Here is an 18,672-nt window from a genome sequence, read left to right on the forward strand (position 1 = left end):
TTCTAAAATATATTAGTACATATTTGAGTCGGCATGTTCGACTAGGCTCATTGATCTAGCTCGGTATTGCCCCCTTAGGATGACCTGAAAACGGCACGTGCCAGGCTGAGTTCAAACATGAGACATGTAAGATCGAGATGTTTTAGGTGAGAGACCGAATTGTATACACTCTTTGAGGTCTATAAGGATGAAATGCTTTTAGTGAGAAACCAGATTTTCCATAGTCTTTTAATGGATGTTTCTCCCTCTGTCAGTGTTGGTGTTGGGCCTAGTTTAGCTGAGTTGGTCTCAATATTGAAGGTCAAGTTGGTCTACTGATGATATTCATGCTTGTTGTCTTTTGGCGGATTCTTTATCCTGGCGCAAATTGCTATAGCCTGACTCTTCTTTAGGAAATTGAGCCATCAGCACGTGGGAAATGTATTCCTCTAGTTAACACAATGATAAGAAGTTAATCCTATCAAAACTATAATCTAGGGTTTGTAATAGAAAAGGGGAAGAACACTAAAATTAAAGGACTTAAAATAAAAGATAAACATAAACTTTGATTTCTTTCATGCCTCTCAAGTGTCAAAGACACTACCTATATATAATAATACTAATGGATTATAAACTAAAGGCCCAATATTAATTAAAGCCCAAACTATCCTAAAAATATTCTAGAAAACATCATAATATAAAATAATTCCTAATACATCAAAATACCAATAAAACTCATTTAACTAATAATAAATTATTCTATTAATCTCCCTATCATTGCCGCGGGGTTCACATGAACCTTGTCCTCAAGGTTCGAAAATAAATATGAAAGCGGAGATATTGTTCCCGGATCCCATTGCTTGAATAACAAATTGTCACTGATTATTTGCCACACAAATTTCAGAATTGGGTATATTTTCTGTGTTGGACCTGATGGTAAGCCTTTACTAAGACTGACACCCTTAATGTATTGTTTGCAACCTATAGTAATCTGGCTAACAGACTCACTATCAATTGTACTAGCAGCCACAGACCAAGGAAAAACATTCGTAACAGTGCTAGCACCATGTCCATCATATCCGGCAGAACAAACAACAACATTCTTCGCAACAACATGAAACTTCCCAATTGAAATCCCATATGTAAACAAAACTTCAATATAAGGATTAGAAACACCCAACGAAGTCGAAATCACAACAACACCATCATTTATAGCATGATCAATTAGCTTTCTGTTGCAGAATGGTGTTGCGTTTGGAGAAGTAATACAATGATCAATCTCACATGCCTCATTCCCACGCCATTTTGGTGGTACTAGACCGTAGCCGATACCGCATCGTGTAACCTTATAAATCAGATATTCCCACATCTTGAAAGAAGGTGGTGGAAGCATGGTAGAATTGTTCAGCCAAAAACAAGGATCCGGCGGTTTCGGCGGAAAAGGTATAGACGAAAGCAATTGAATGATTGACAGAGGTATTTCAACAAACATATGGTGGCCGATATTTGAGAATCCAGTTTCAGTATACTTTCTATATTGACTTGTTCCACAACACAAAAATTCAGCAACAATTTGATCAACCATAACAAAATATTTCCCCAAAGTGATCATAACTTGAAAATTAAATGAATTTTTAGAATTGAGGATGAATTGAGATGGGATTCTAGATAAGATATTCAATGAAAATTGTTGAGATTCATAACGAGAGTATACCGTGGTAGGAGCTGGTGGAGGCAAGACGCTATTGGCATAGTCAAGATTGAAATCCGGTGATTTCGGAGGGACCAAAAAATCGACATCAACATGAAACTTGTCGTCGTTGAAGGGAGCCTCGACATTAACAGAGTTATAGTACACTTTGACAAGTTCATCATCATAATCCTCCTTCAAATGTTTACGTATAACACGAAGCACTCCAATGATACCAGCCACAATAGACCAATCACAACTCATCAGCCCATGTTGCAGCGCAAAATCAACATCAGGAGAATCAAAGTTATTATTTTCAGACCAACGCGGGAGCATTCTAGTAAAAGCCATTTCAAATGAACAGCATAACAAATTGATGAACTCATCCCAATTGTTCCCTGTCGTAAACATGAACTCTGAAATTAAGACAAGAGCATTACCCGCGACGTGTTGAACAAATTCATTTTCAACGCCTAACAAATTCACCATTTTAGTCACAATTTTCGGTAGACAGTGATGGACGGAACAATGTTTCTCTGAACCGCACAATTGCTCTTTACTCAAAGAACCAAATTCACGAATTCGAAGCTGAATTTTCCTCAGTGACAAATTGTCAAACAGTTCTTGTGCAGGTTTTTGGAGCAAGGAAACTTGTTGTGAACATAAACATTTTAAAACTGAAGTGATCGACAGAAGTGTCATATAGCTGGAGAAACATTTATGAATCATCTTCAATGCCATTAGTTTCGCAAAGGCTTCGTGTGTGTGTGTTCTCTCTATCTTTAAAATAGCATCAGGAGGTTTTGGTGGAACGTCGTAATCAATATCATCAGAGGGTGCAAGGTTGTGGGTAGCTGCGCAAATCTGAATTAGAGATAACCAAAATTGCTTTTGAAAAAACATGAACATAGTTGAAAATCGTGACTCCAGCTCCATTAATGAGGGTTTGTGAAGAAAATTTGAAACCTGAAGTTTTGAATCAGTTGAAATTAGCGGTGACCAACTGTCTGAAAGATCCCTTGTAGAAATCAGCTTTGTGGATGAGAGTGGAGGTTTGGGTGGTCTTGGGTCATATGGTTTGGTGTTAGGGATCACGACATCTACCGCAGTGCTGGACTGTATTGCATCTGTCGGAAACAACAATAACTCGTCGTCAACGTCATAAGAGTTAAAATGGGTTGGCTCGGATGGCGGTGGCGAAGTGAAACATTGCTTCAACTCTGAATCGGACTGTGATCGGGGATGGGTTATTTTTATTGCACCGGGGGATTTCACGATCATCTTTGAAACTGTTGGATCTGGAGGTTTTGGTGGAATCGTCAAATCTCCATTATCGTGAAATTCGACGTCACTAAAAGGAGCCTCGATGTTGAGCAGTAATGAAGGATCGAAGTATGGTTGTTGGGTTTTGTTAACAGATCTTAGCGAAGAAAGGTATGGCGTGGAAAATGTTAATGAGGGATGTTGAATGCAATTTGGGAAGGTAGGGTTTGGAACAGAAGAGGGTGGCTTGTTTAAAGTTTCATGTGTGAAATTGCTAATATTGGAAGACACTATAGCTGAAGTATTAGGTAACTCACCTTTGTAACTTATATCAGCAACATGTTCTTCTTCCTCGTGTTCTGTATGGTCTGAATGTAAGAGTTGAAGTGCCAAGTTTGTTTCCTCTTCTTCTTCATCCATTGGTAAAATTTTTCGCCATTCAGGTTTAAAATGCCAAAGGAACGCACTGGTAAAAGTGTCCCAACAAGATGGTGGATGAAGCTGACACCTCCAAAGCCACCATTGTCGAGCAGGGCCTTGCAATCCGGTGACAACTTCTGGCAGCTTAACTTTTTCTGGTGTTCTTTGTTCTTTGAAATATTTTTCAACACATAGCACCCACCAATAAGAATCTTCTTCTTCATCTCCATAAAACACTGGAACAGCCATATAATTTGGAAGAATGAGATCGAAATGAAAGCACCAATTGATAAGAAGTTAATCCTATTAAAACTATAATCTAGGGTTTGTAATAGAAAAGGGGAAGAACACTAAAATTAAAGGACTTAAAATAAAAGATAAACATAAACTTTGATTTCTTTCATGCCTCTCAAGTGTCAAAGACACTACCTATATATAATAATACTAATGGATTATAAACTAAAGGCCCAATATTAATTAAAGCCCAAACTATCCTAAAAATATTCTAGAAAACATCATAATATAAAATAATTCCTAATACATCAAAATACCAATAAAACTCATTTAACTAATAATAAATTATTCTATTAATCTCCCTATCACACAATGATTATAACACAAATTACGACTCCTTTTTTTCTCACAAACAAGCATCTTCTTAGTTATTATGGTAAGAAATATGTATATGAAGATGACATATTGTTCTCCTAAGATGCTATTCTGCACAGCAAAATGAGAAAATATGATGAGTAAAACGTGGATTTTTTTATTTCGTTTTTAATTCACGTGGATTTTATTTTTTTTTAAAATTTTTTATTTTGAGGAATAATCAAAACTCTCTTAAGGAGTAAAATAAATAACCTATAATATTGAAAAAAAATTACTTGGATTTTAGAAAAATAAGTAATAAATAAAAGAAAATTGATGTGGTTAGGCGAGTCAACAAAAATAAAAGACTAAATAGACAAGTGTCCTTCAAAGATCACATGCATTTTATGAATAGTAATTTTTGTCTTTTTGTGCAATAAAGACTACAATGATGTAATCTATAAGAGATAAATGTGTTGAGTTTTGAAAAAGGCATTCATATTGTATTAAAAATGTCATGCTTGTAAATAGTGTTGCTTTTGTCTTATATGTATCTCTTTGACTATAAAAGGAGAGCTCTTTAACATATTTTTATCACGCAATCACAAATATATTCTCTTGTGTGCTTAAGAAAACACATGTTCTAAGAATCTTTTCTTTCTCCCTCAAAGCTTTAGTTATTGTATTCCTATCATAATTTCCTCATAGATGCAAGTATGCTCTACACCTACTTTTAAATGAGGATCTTGTATATCTAAAAACATCTGGCCATTGATCCATACTACGGTCTTTATTGTTATGAAAATTTAATTTTAATTTTAAATTTTTGAATAATTTATTTCATACGTGTTTAAAATACTATAAAATATTTATTTACTAAATTTTAAATTTTTTGAAAATGAGAAGAATTAAATATGAACTTTAAAAATTTTAAAAGTGAATGATAAAAGTAATGAAAATATTGACTTACAAAATAAATTTTGAATTTTTTTCTCATGAATTTTTTTAAAATATTCTAAACATGTCTGCAAAACAATCATTTAAAAATATACGTTGATTTGGACTAAAATTATATGTATATTAAATTTGTAGGGACCAAAATATGTCATGTTTCTTTACATGGACCAAAAATAAAATTTAATATTTTATAAAGAGAAAAAGCATATTTAGTTCTAAAAAATATAGAGGAATTGTTTCTCTCATTATGGAGTGCTTTTTGATAGTACTGTTGGTAGACGGTTTGCATCTACAAGAATTTTTTTCACGTTACAATGCTAATAAAAGAAAGGAGCTGAAACAAATAAAACTAGAAATGAAAGCACATTAGCATGTAACCACTTTTTAAGAAGTCACATGTAACCACTTATGTTGTGTAGTTGCCATTAGCATGATCATATCAGACCAAATAAAAGTATCTTCGGTCTTGTTATTAAAGTTGAGATTTTTGTTAATTTCAGAAGTAGCATCAAGGGAAAAGGGTAGCTGGGTGGACATAAGGTTGAGCAAATGTCTTTTAACATTTAGAGCCAAATTGTGAATATGAACATATACAGAACAATGGAACCAAGGAGACCAAAGGAGGTCCAATGTTGGTACCAAAAGGAGGAGGACCCATAACCAACCCTCCAAAAACCATCTTTGAGCATATTCTTAGTTTTGATTATGGAGTTTCAAGTCGGTTAGCCTAATAATAGTGTGAGATAAAATGCATGCACTAGATACATATCTATTAGAGATAAAATTAACCAAAAGTTTCTCATTTGCTTGGAGTATGTCCCATACTAGCTTTCTAAGGGAAGGAGTGTTGGCATGTTGGTTGGACTCTGAGGACACCCATGCTTTTATGGCGATAAATGTTTTTCCTACCCACCAAATTGATGCCAATGTTGTTATTTTATTTACTGATGCAATTATGAGTCACCTAGTCTATTGTGTCTCAGATGTTTGCGTCTAATGTTTTGCATGTATTAAAATGGAATGGAGGCAAGAAGCAATTTTTCAGGCTTTTTAAAAGTTTATTTTTTCAAGAATCCAACCGAGTTTGCATGTTTTCAATAAAGAAGTTGAAGTCTCTTTTCGTGACTTAAACTTTGAGAATGAGAAATTCCATATATTTATTCAGAGTTATGGTGTTGTAGATGCTTGTGGAACCAATGATTTGTTGGATTTTGGCTCAGCGGATGCTTGGCAAGAAGAAAACACGAGACTTGACAAGATTAATCATCAAAGTCAAAAGACTCGTCTTTTTAGGGATGATGAAACCACCATGAGGAAACCACAAAGAATCGTCCATGATCACAAGTTCGAAAAAGAGAGCATTATGTAGTGATAACAGGATGACTACATAAATGCTAGGAAAGTTGCATTGAAACCATATATGTAGTGTATCTGCTACAATGGATTTGGTACCTCTACATTCCCACATTCCCAAAAATTAGAAAGAAATCAAATTGAGGTTGAGTCAATTGCGGAAACGTTAACAACTAGCATATAAAGTATGAAGCGAAAATATATAAATATAAGCAATTATTTTGAAATATTAATTTCATCATTGAAGCAAAATAGAGACTGATGACAATATTGTCAGTATAGAAGGGAAAATGTGTTGCTCGACAAAAGTATGTTAGACTTGCTTTGTCTTTGCTTTATACATTGGGTTTAAGAATGACGCGGGTTGAAAAAGTTTTTTCATACAAATTTATAGCATACTTGACAATGAGTTTGAACATTAAAAATTGGCTTATACATTAAAACATGCACATAAAGAAATCTTTGATAACAACTAGCATTTGACATTGTGAGTTTTTTATTTAATATACTATGTGTTACACATTTAAAACAATGATGCGGGTTGAAAAAAAGTGAAGCACCATCTATGTGTAACAATATTGTATGTGTAAATAAAGTGAAAAAGTCACTTCATACAAACTTATAGAATTTTTTACTATGAGCTTAAACATTAAAAATTGGCTTATACATTAAAACATGCACGTAAAGGAATCTTTGATAACAATTAGTATTTGACATTGTGAGTTTTCATTAAATATGTTATATATTACACATCTGAAACAATGAAGCAATTGAAAAAAAGTGAAGCAGTAGCTATGTGTAACAATATGCTATGTGTAAATAAAGTGAAAAAGTAATTTCATACAAACTTATAACATATTTGACATTGTGAGTTTACCATTGAGTACGCTATAAATGTGAAGCAATAGCATTGATGCAGATTGTGTAAGGAATAACAATGATGAATGTTTGTACAAATAACCACATTATAATAAAAAGTTTAATTCATTACTTGGATAATAAAAGTTATACTCCATAGACAAATCTATTTCTCAAAATGAAACAGTAATAGTGTCATAGGTCTTAGAAAAGTGGGTTTAATCCTTACACAAATGGAGTACACAAAATAATAGCATGAAACAAATGGATGGGACTACAAATGTAAAAGTACATGATCACTCCTTCATAAGGTGTTTGACCTTATTGGCTAATTCTTTTGGAGTAAGGAAGTCATCTTAGGATAAATCATTAAGGCCGGTTGAAATGGAAACTCTCTTAGTTGGGGTACTGCTGGAACTTGTTGATAGAAGTTTAGTTAGTAGATGTGGTTTGTTGTGCATTTAATGTTTGTTCATTAGATTGGCTCAACTATATATAAAGAAGGAAATTATGAGTTAAGGTTGTATTAGTATAGTCTACCTCTTCATGAGTTTTTTCAGTGATTAGAATTGAGAACATACCATAGGTCGATCTTGTTTCTCATTTAGAATGGATGCTCATTTGTCCATGATAGCAACATGTGAGGTATGGTGTCAAGAAATGTGCAAAAGGTTGGTTAAGATTGAATTGATGACAATTATGAACAACCAATATATTAAAGAAAGTGGTGCATGATAATGTAGTTATTGAACTAAGTGATTGCATACCTCGTTTGGTTTAAGTTTTGATAACGACGTCATTTTTAATGAACCTCACAATTGAGTATTGTTTGAAAGAAGCTGAATACTTGATTCTAAAAGCTAGCTCTATGTTCAGTAGGTTGAAGGTGTGCGAGATATATTTTAGGGTGATCCTCTCGAGCCTAGTTAACAAACAAAATATATATTGAATGAAAGTGAATGTACAATCAAATTCTCAATCATGCATAGGTAAATTGAGATAGAACTTACATCCTTCATGATTTGTTTTAATTGTGCAGTTATCTTTTCAATTAATGGGATATAATCATTACCCCAAAAAGACAAAGCATCCAACATGGTTTTCATACTCAATATCAATTTCTACTTTGTATCTACCACATGAAGACAATATGGATGAGTTATGAAAGTAGAGAAGTTATGTAAATGAACATGCAAGTAAGTATGGAAGAATTGTATCTCACTTAGTGATTGGTACAACATCTATAAATCCACAAATGCATTCAAATTTGACACCAATGGACTTCTTAGATGCCTTGGATTATGGACAAACCTCACAATACCATATAAACCTAGAAGCTTTGAATCTTTGGGTCGTGCCTAGGATATTGGCAAAACAGTCCTCTATAAATTGTCATTAAATCATACAAATTCAATAACATTGTTAAAGTGAGGCATGAGAAATGAATAACATATAATGACAGTCATTTACCTTTCCAATTTAATTTATATATTAATGCCATAGATGTCATTTATACAAAATAAGTGTGTGCAACTACTACCTTTCCATCTTGTATGACCAACTCGAGATGTTGTTGGTCACTTCTCTCCTTAACAACCCAAATGTCAACTTCACAAATATACATTTTTCAAACATGATTTCCTTTCACCCCATCTTTTATGAGAATAGGTGGCCTTGACATTGTTGAAGAAAAGGCATGTAGAAGAAAAAGGACAATAAAACAATGGTTTAAAGCTTAAACAATTAAGTTCAAAACATCTAAAGTTGATAGGTTTAAAAGTTTAGTATAAGAAAGTAAGAATCATGTAACAAATATTCATCTATAGTTGAAAGCTTTAAAATGAGACAATCTATATTAACTAAGAAATAGGTTCAAAGAAACATCTATTAGTAAGAACATTCTTTATGAAATCGTTTAGCAGAAAATTTATGTATGACAAACATTTAGCAGAAATAGAAATATTTATTAGAAACATGACTGAATCCTTTAAAACATCAACAAACATGTTTTTGTAGCACAAACATGAAGTGACACGACTAAATGCAAAAACATCAACCAAACTTTCAAACATTACTGAGAAAATCAATTTCACGGATATACATGATGGATTCGGTATAGGTTTGCTGCAAAAAGGATTTAAGAAATAGAAAATCTCCAGGAAATGAAAGCAACTCAAGTTAGTGTAAATGAAAGCAGTCTTGCAAAATGAAAGAAAATGTAGAGAAGATAATGGATGTTGAAGAACCAGACAATAACAACACTACTATGATAAAAATCCGTAAAGAAAATGAGAAATAATGTCAGATGCAAATACAAAGAAGACAATAGAGGTTGACGAAGAAGAAGATTTGAGAAAAATACTTGATAATGATGAATAAACAGCTTGAGGAAGAAAAGATAATGGTGGTTGATGAAGAAGGAGATTTACAATCTTAAGAGTGAAATAGAGATCTTGAGAGAGATTTGGAATTTCTTTTGAGTGAAAATATGAAAGGAGGGAAAATGAGGTATTAGAGTAAGTGTATTAAAACCAAAAAAACTGTTAACCCATGAGAGGGGTTTTGAGTACAAAATGGCGATGTAGCAGGAATCGATAGGCCATGGAGAAGAATAAATAATGTCATTATGAGATTACTGTAGCTCCCTTTTAAGAGCATAAAATTTTGAAACTTGAAGGGCATTTATGGGTGAGTGTATCAATCTAATTTTAATGGGTTGATAGTTGATTAAAGTAAAAACTACAAGAGCTGTGTGATTCGAAGCATGGTATCTGAGCCACATTTTCTCTCGGTTTGTTAACAAAACGTAGGGAATATGTGATATTTTTTAATTAAAATTCAAAATTAAAATTAAAGCGTCTAGTGGAGGTGATTGTACCTCGGTTTGTTAGATCATCGAGATAAATTTTTGATAGGAAATGTAGTATTTATAATAGTGAGAGTTTTGTCATTTCCCCATGAACATATCCATGCCTAGTGATAAATTCAGTGAGTCTCTTATACCAACCTCTGGGAGCTTATTTCAATCCATAAAGAGCTTTATTCAGTTTGTAGTCATGATTTGGAAGGCATGGATCAATGATCCTTTTTAGCTGTTCAACATAAACTTCCTCATTAAGGTACCCTATCAAGGAAGAAACTCTTCACATCCATTCGATAAAGTTTGAGCTTTAGAAGACAAAATACTCTAAGTAATAATTTGTTGACTTCTAGACTAGAAACTAGAGTGAAGGTTTCATCAAATTCAACTCGATTTGCGTATAACCTTGAGCTACAAGGCGTGCTTATGATGTTTGCATATTTAGGTCTAAGAACCAGTTCTCATACTTCATTCCTATCAAATTAAACAAGCTCTTCCTGTATAGCGTTGAACCAATATTCATCATTGATGGTTTCTTTCGTAATTTTGGGCTCACTTTTGGAAATAAAACATATTAAATATCATTTCTCTATAATTGACAGGTTCTTTTTAATGAGTTGCGACTCTCTCATTCAGATATCCAATTATGTTTTCAATGGAGTGATTCTTCTGCATCCTTGAGGACGATCCTCTGTTTTCTAGAGAACTACCTTTATCATTTTCTGAGATATTATCTACTGGTGGTAGAAGGATGTTAGTATCATTGTCCAAAACATCTTGCATAACATGTTGCTCTAAAGTATGAGAATATTCATCTTCTTGAATGATCACTTTGGATTGAATATCATTAATAATGACATTTATAGATCCATCATGGATTTTGTACGATTATTGAACACATGACATGTCTTACTAGTAATGGAAGACTCCAAGAAAATGCATTCATCACTCTTAATTTTTGTCTTTGTTCTCTATCTTCAAGGATATATCAAGTACTGCCAAACATATTTTAAAACTAGATGAAATTTTAGTTTCATTTTAATAGACATCACACGGTGAATCTGATTTCTCCTAATTTAAAATTTATTATTTTCTTTCTAATCTCAATTAAAAATTTAACTTATAATTTTATTGAACAACATAAATTCATTTTATTAATTGATTTGTTATAAATCATCAACTATAGTCTTATACATAAAAAGTTATAAAAATGACAATTTTGACACATACATTAGAACTCATATGAATTTGGAAAACTTAGAGACTAGTATAGTATGTTGACTAAATTTCAACTTTTCTTTGTCAATTTTTGGAAGCATTAAATCAAGTTGGTAGTATCTACATCTGCCAACTGCCACCAGATAAACAAACAGCCATTTTTGTCTCCAAAACTTCTTCTCATTCTCTTCCCAAAACCATTTCACCCTTTTCCCTCTCTCACTTCAATTTCTCCTTCAAGAAATGGATTTCAAAACCACCAAAGAATCAAAACCATTTCTCTCACTTTTTCTCTTTCTGCTCTTTTCTTCCATTTTCCCTCTCTCTTTCTCAGCTGCTTCCAATAAACCCCTCAACTCCGATAAGCTCCATCGCCTCCGTTCCTCCGCCGTTTTCCGTCTTCACGGAAATGTTTACCCCCTTGGGTAACTATCCATTCATCTTGATTATTGATTTCATTTTGAATAATATTGTTATGATTTGATCTATGATTATTGTTTTAAGCATTTTTAATGTGTAATTTTTGTATCTGATTAGTTCGTATAGGTTAGTTCTTTTTTTTAGGTTTAGTTTCTTGGTAAATTTCAAATCTTTAAGCTTTTGAATGAAAAGAAGCATGCTTGTTGAATTTCTGAAGTGAATTAGTTTTTGTTGTTAAATTGATTCCATTGAAGAAGAAAATGATTTGTGGTTATTGTTTATGTAGGTATTACACAGTGTCTCTCAATATTGGTTATCCTCCAAAGCTTTATGACCTTGATATTGACTCTGGTAGTGACCTCACCTGGGTTCAGTGTGATGCACCATGCAATGGTTGCACCAAGGTAAAGTCAAACTTATAGTAGGTTTCATTATGATTTCTGATGAGTTGAGAGTTGAGATCCTCTTTGTTTCTCAGAAGAAATGGGTGGTTTCTTTTGAGAAATGGGGAGGATCTCAACTCAATACTGATGCATATTTAACATTGACTCTTTGCGTGGTGTGAATCTTTGCAGCCTCATGAGCAACTTTATAAACCCAAAAATAATCTTGTGCAATGTGTGGACCAATTGTGTGCTGGAGTGCATTTAACGTCAAACTATCACTGTGATACTCCGGATGACCAATGTGACTATGAGGTTGAGTATGCGGATCATGGATCGTCTCTTGGGGTTCTTGTTCGAGACTATGTTCCTCTTCAATTCACGAATGGATCTCTGCTACGACCTAAGATAGCCTTTGGGTGAGTTTTTTGTTTCCATCCTTTTGATTATCAGTGGCTGCATTGCGTTTACTAAAGTTTGTGATGGTGAACTTACGAGTTATGGCGTCTGAAAAAATGAAATTTTGTTTAAATTGTGCTGATAAATGTTTGCTACAATTTGTTATTGACCTTCTTGAATAATTGAAATTAGAGTTTCTTTCATTGATGCATGGCTAGATGTGGATATGATCAAAAGTATTCTGGTCCTACCTCTCCACCTGCCACCACTGGAGTTCTTGGCCTTGGCAATGGCAGGACAGGTATTTTGTCTCAGCTTCATTCTCTAGGTCTGATTCGCAACGTAGTTGGTCATTGCTTAAGTGGCCGAGGAGGGTATTTATTCTTTGGAGATGATCTCATTCCCTCATCAGGAATTGTTTGGACACCCATGTTACGTAGTTCTTCAGAGTAAGTTCTAAGAAAATGTCATATGTTTTCTTCTGATTTGCTTTAGTTTCATACATGTAGTATCATCTGTTGTCTCTAATGAGAACTTCCACTCAATCGTTGCTTCAGAAAACACTACAGTTTAGGACCAGCAGAACTGCTTTTCAATGGAAAGCTTACTACTGTTAAGAGTCTTGAACTTATTTTCGATAGTGGAAGCTCTTACACTTACTTTAATTCCAAAGCTTATCGTGCTGTTGTTGATCTGGTAAGATGGAAACATGGGAGCCTCAATAGAACTAGTATTATTTATAATCAACAATTACATTTCTTTATTTGTACTTAACATCAATTGATTGATCCATGATTCAGGTAAATAGTGAATTAAAGGGAAAACAATTGACAAGAGCAACTGAGGATCCGTCTCTTCCGATTTGTTGGAAGGGTGCAAAGTCTTTCAAATCTGTAAGTGATGTCAAAAACTATTTCAAGCCCTTAGCTTTGAGATTCAAAAAAGGGAAGAATTTGCAGATGCTAATACCACCAGAAGCCTATCTCATTGTCACAGTGAGTACCTTTTAAGACCATGACCAAATTCCCTGCCTCTATAGTGAAGGTAAAAAATATGGAATTGTATTTTATACACTGCTGTTTTTTCCAGAAACACGGAAATGTTTGCTTGGGGATTCTGGATGGCACTGAAGTAGGACTGGGAGATATTAACATAATAGGAGGTAAGGCATATTCCAAATGCGACAGAATGAATATTATTTTTTTATACATTGATGGTAATACACTTTTCTACCTTTTACTATCAACAGACATCTCTTTACAAGATAAAATGGTAATTTACGACAACGAGAGGCAGCAGATTGGATGGATTTCTTCTGATTGCGATAGGATACCCAAGTTATAAACCTGTCTATACCAATATATTTTTTCTTTTTCTTTTATTATTTTGGAGTTCAAATGCTGGCAAGTCTTACAAGGATGGATTTTTCTTCTCTGTTCATAAACAGTATCGATCGTGACTTTGAAGGTGGTGCTTTTCCACACCCTTATGCAGCCAATTTGGGTATCTTTGAGGACCGAGGATGTCCCGCCGCATCTGAATTCTGAAATGTCAAACAGATATCAATGAGCTGTGTGGCAGAGGATGTCTATAGATAAGTTGGATAGCATATATAATTTCACCATGTACAACATATATACTGATTTTTTTGGCAACTTACTATGATGTAAATGCTTCTTGAAATACAATGTTTGACCGAAAAGTAGGCATATTGTTCAAAATTCAACTACTTGTGGAGCATTCTGTTCATTTCTTTTTTCCTGCATAAATACTTTTCATTTAGTGGAGAATGAAGCTAAACCATTATTTTTCTACCTAACGGTCACTTCGGAAGTATATTTGTAGAAAAAACTCGGTTTGCTTGGCTTCCAAAAGTATACTTCCGAATAAAAGCATAGTTTTTTCTCTGTCCGGATCCAGACACATCTATGATTTTTTAAAGAACATTGGGGAAAATAAAGACACTTATTTTGAAGCAAGGACCTTGGTTTTAAAAAGTTGCTTTGCATAGTAATTGATGAGGATCTAATAAATTTGTGTATGTTTCTTTTTTGTGTGGAGGATTTTAGAATCTGTAGTAAAAATGAAATAACCTTACAATAGTAAAGGTAAATGGATATTATTTGAGGCTTAAATTGAGATATTTCTTAAGCTGTGAATTATTATGGTCGTTGAGCATTGATATTGAAGTTTTATGCAATACTCTTGCTTTTGCTTACATAAATCACATACTATTAGCAACTTACGAATGTTGCATACTTAGTAATTTAAATGCCATGTTGTTGTTGCATATTGTAGAGTCTTTTTAGTAACTATAAGCTCAGATGTTTTTGCAAGAATAAGCCCTACCTAAAATTTTGTGGTGATGATGGTAACACTTTTGGAATTATTCTTATCATTAGTTTTGTGTGAAGTTTCTATTTATTTATTTTTTAAAAATTCTTAGGTACCCATGATAAATAGTTGGATATCGGTATTATTAATGTAAATTATTTTTAAATTTTAATTTGCTTTAAATTAAATGAAAATAAGAAAATGACATGGCATTGAATTATTTTATTTAATTGATTAAGGGTACCGGCACCCAACTAAATTGAAGGTAGATGAATGTTAACCTTTATTTTTTTCTTGTATTCAAATATAGTTTCTATTATGATATTGATATGTCATAAATAAGTTGGTTATGAATTTTTATCTTGTATTCAAATATAGTTTCTATTATGATATTGATATGTCATAAATAAGTTGGTTATGAATTTTTATCTTGTATTCAAATATAGTTTCTATTATGATATTGATATGTCATAAATAAGTTGGTTATGAATTCTTTATTTCAAAGTGTTAAACATTAGGATTATTTTTGTGGTAATTTTTTGATGCAAGTATCTCGCGAAAATATATTAAGGTTTGATTTTTTTTGGTTTATCACCACCAGTTTAGTCTGGTTTGGGGGTCAGTTATGGCATCAAGTGGTTTCAGACCCCTCCCAATCAGTTGCAGAAGATCGAACCGTGATCCTCCCTACCAAATTCAGCGCTAATCACCACGAGACCAACTAACGATTGGTTAACAAGACGTGATTTTAAAGCCTGTGATTTGTATTCTTTCTTTTTGGTCAAGGTTTTGGCAAGTTATTTAGTTCTGTGGATGATTTTTTTCTATTATCTTTTTTTTTTCCTTCTGAATTTCTATATTTAATTTCTATTTTACATAGTTACAGAGAGATAGCCTGTAAAATATGTAATTTTGTGTGTTAAACATGCTTGTAAATTCGATAGAGTCAAAGTAGTATGTAGTTGATAGAGTCGAATTTAGTTCATTCCAGTCAAACACGTATGTATTCATCAAAAGGTCGAACACAAATTATGTATATTCGACTGAAAGTCGAATACACCAAGTAGAAGAAGTGTGTCTTCGACAGAGAGTCGAATACAGACTGTCAAAGTTAATAAGACAGTTAGTTAGTTTCAGACAACTTGATGTACAAGTAATCTCATTATAAATATGAGGGTACTTATTGTTTGAGATGAGATGAAATAGAGAAAATTCACAGTTGTGAACTTAGACAGGGAGAAGTTTTTAATTAAGTAGAATTAATAATCTTATTATCTCTTCTCTCAAAACCCTAACTTCATCTTCTCTTATTCTTTTCTCCTTCAAATTATCTTCTCTTCTCAAATATTTGTGCGAGGCAATCGTCTTGCAACCAATGTGTGTTTGAATTAATCGAGTGAAGAGTGAATAACAAGAAATTTGAATCAATCAAGAAAGTGATTGGATATTGTTTTTATCAAGATTGATTCTGACATCTGATATCTAGAGCATTGGTTGCGATTCTTGAAAAAGCATAGAGCAATAACTTCTCATTTAATCGAACATTTTCTAGCAAATCTCCCTATCTTGAATGACAAGAATTACGATAATTAATGTAAACTGATGGAGGTTGTATTCTGCTATCAAGACGTTTGGGATCTTGTGAAGATTGAAGTAACACCAATTAACGAGAATGCTACGGATGAACAAAATGTTGCACATAAAGAATTGAGGAAGAAAGATTTTAAAGCTCTCTTTACAATCGATTAATGCGTTGATTCGGACAACTTTGAGAAATTTGGTAATGTATACTCATCGAAGGAAGCATGAGACATCCTGGAGAAATCTTTTGGAGTTGTTGAGAAGGTGAAAGAGGCGATGTTACAAACTCACAAAAAGACGTATAAGTTGCTTCAGATGGAAGAAAGTGAAAGTGTTGTTAATTTCTTCATTAGGATAACAAGACTGTTGAATCAAATCAAAATGTGTGGAGAAATGTTGACATCGAAATCGATAGTTGCAAAGATTTTGAGGTCACTACTTCTAAAATTCGATCATGTGGTTGTAGCCATAAAAGAATCAAAGGATCTGTTACACACAATTAAAGAAGAGCTTCAAAGAATTGCTTGAATTTCATGAACAAATAATAGTTGAAAGATCTGTAAGCAAGGCGAAAGGTGATGTAGCATTGCATGCATAATCAGCAAAAGGAAAGAAAATAGGAAAATGGAACGACGATAAAGGTATATGTGGTTATAACAATTCTAATGATAGAGGTAACCAATAGGAAGAAAGTTTATCTAACTAGAGAAGATCCTCAAACCAAAGCAATCACAGAGGTGGTGCTGCAGGAAGAGGAAGATGTGGTGGACAAAAACCTTATACGAGTCATATTCAGTGCTTCAATTGTCAAAAGCATGGTTATTATGCTAGTGATTGTCCCGAGAACAAAAGAAGTAATCAAGAAAGTGGTGCAAGACTTGCAAAATACGAAGAAGAAGTTTTTCAGGGTGCTCATCACACACGACTAGAAGGAAAGATTGGTTTGTCAACATAAGTCCCTCAATGAAGAACAAGGTGAAGTTTGCAAATGATAATACTCTAGTGGCTGAAGATATTGGTGATGTTTTGATCATGAGAAAATATGGCAAAATGTCAGTGATTTCCAACGTGTTGTACATATTAGACATGAAAAACAATTTGCTCAACATAGGCAACTGATCGAGAAGAATTACAAAATATTGATAAGAGATAAGATGATGAAAGTTCTCGATTCAAGTGGCAAGTTAATCTTGAAGGCACCTATGTCTCAAAATAGAACCTTCAAAATTGAACTTGATGTGATAGAACACAAGTGTCTGACAACTACAACTAACAGGGATGAATGGCTATGACACTACATATTTGGCCATCTCAATTTTAAAGATATCAACAATATGAAGAGAAGAACATGATTTCAGATTTATCATAAATCAACATTCCAAAAGAACTGTGTGAAAAATGTATTCTGACAAAACAACACAAGAACAACTTCAGCAAAAGATGTATTAATTAAAATTGTAAAAATAGTTTAAATAAAGTATAGTATCTTCATTAATGTTTAACTCATAATAACAATATATTCAATCATAATTATTATAATGTAACTTCTTTTTTTTACTATTGCAATAAAATATGTATAAATTGCATAAGTATGATTGGAGGAACCAATTTAGTATTATTAGTAGTGTGTATGAAATTCAAAGTAGATGGCATAGAAAAAGACCATTGAAGATGTTCTAAAGAAATATTAATCATTAATGACAACTATTAATATTAACATGTGTTTTTATAACATTGTCAATGTATTAAAATATCTTTTATTAAAAACTGTGATTTTTTTTAAGGCAATTTTTTTACAAAGAAAAAGTTACCCTCACGTTTTCCAAAGAAATATCCTCTAGTTGCTCGTGCCGTGACTTGGTAAGTGATAATCGAAAAATAGTACACATTATTTCCTACACAAAAACAAAAAAGAACAAATCCCAAGCAACAAAATTTTTTTTAGAAATGGACTCGTGGTCATAATCATAAACATGGACTGTTCTAATCCAACTGTATTTCAGTCTTTCAGTACAATCTCAATCTGACACGTATTTTACCACCCAATAACAGTAGAAACCGTCAAAATTAAAAAAACCAAAAAACTATCCTATCTTACTTTTTTAATAAGTAAAATAAAATAAATATATATTTGACTAAAATTAATATAATTGTATAGATTAGAAATGTATATTTATTGAATCTAGTTTACTTTTTAATAATTTTTTTTAATAAAGTTTAATAAAAAGTTCAATAAAAGTATATCTAATTTCAAATTTTTATTTAATTTAACGTAATACATAATCGTCATGAATTGAAATCATATAATTAATTTACACGGTAAATACACCGTTTATGTTCTATTTTTTTTCTTATTTTCTTTTTTCATT

The 18,672-nt window shown here is 32.8% G+C and overlaps 1 protein-coding gene across 1 annotated transcript; it reads left to right on the forward strand.

Annotated features, from left to right (window-relative positions):
• The first annotated feature begins 11,279 nt into the window (after positions 1-11,279).
• Positions 11,280-14,137, forward strand: LOC131596001 (aspartic proteinase Asp1). The gene is made up of 9 exons (XM_058868544.1): positions 11,280-11,611; positions 11,893-12,010; positions 12,182-12,408; positions 12,607-12,837; positions 12,946-13,084; positions 13,189-13,383; positions 13,478-13,550; positions 13,638-13,725; positions 13,836-14,137. The coding sequence occupies exons 1-9, from the start codon at positions 11,430-11,432 to the stop codon at positions 13,933-13,935; spliced, it is 1,353 nt and encodes a 450-aa protein (XP_058724527.1). The 5' UTR covers positions 11,280-11,429; the 3' UTR covers positions 13,936-14,137.
• Positions 14,138-18,672: the final 4,535 nt, after the last annotated feature.

Source organism: Vicia villosa, linkage group LG4 (assembly GCF_029867415.1).
Source record: "Vicia villosa cultivar HV-30 ecotype Madison, WI linkage group LG4, Vvil1.0, whole genome shotgun sequence".
NCBI classification, from domain to species: domain Eukaryota; kingdom Viridiplantae; phylum Streptophyta; class Magnoliopsida; order Fabales; family Fabaceae; genus Vicia; species Vicia villosa.

Coding starts and splice junctions, on each gene's coding strand:
- LOC131596001 (XM_058868544.1), top strand. CDS start 11,430: ATGGATTTCAAAACCACCAAAGAATCAAAACCATTTCTCTCACTTTTT. Junction 12,409..12,606: donor CGACCTAAGATAGCCTTTGG/GTGAGTTTTTTG, acceptor ATGCATGGCTAG/ATGTGGATATGATCAAAAGT. Junction 13,551..13,637: donor AGATATTAACATAATAGGAG/GTAAGGCATATT, acceptor TACTATCAACAG/ACATCTCTTTACAAGATAAA.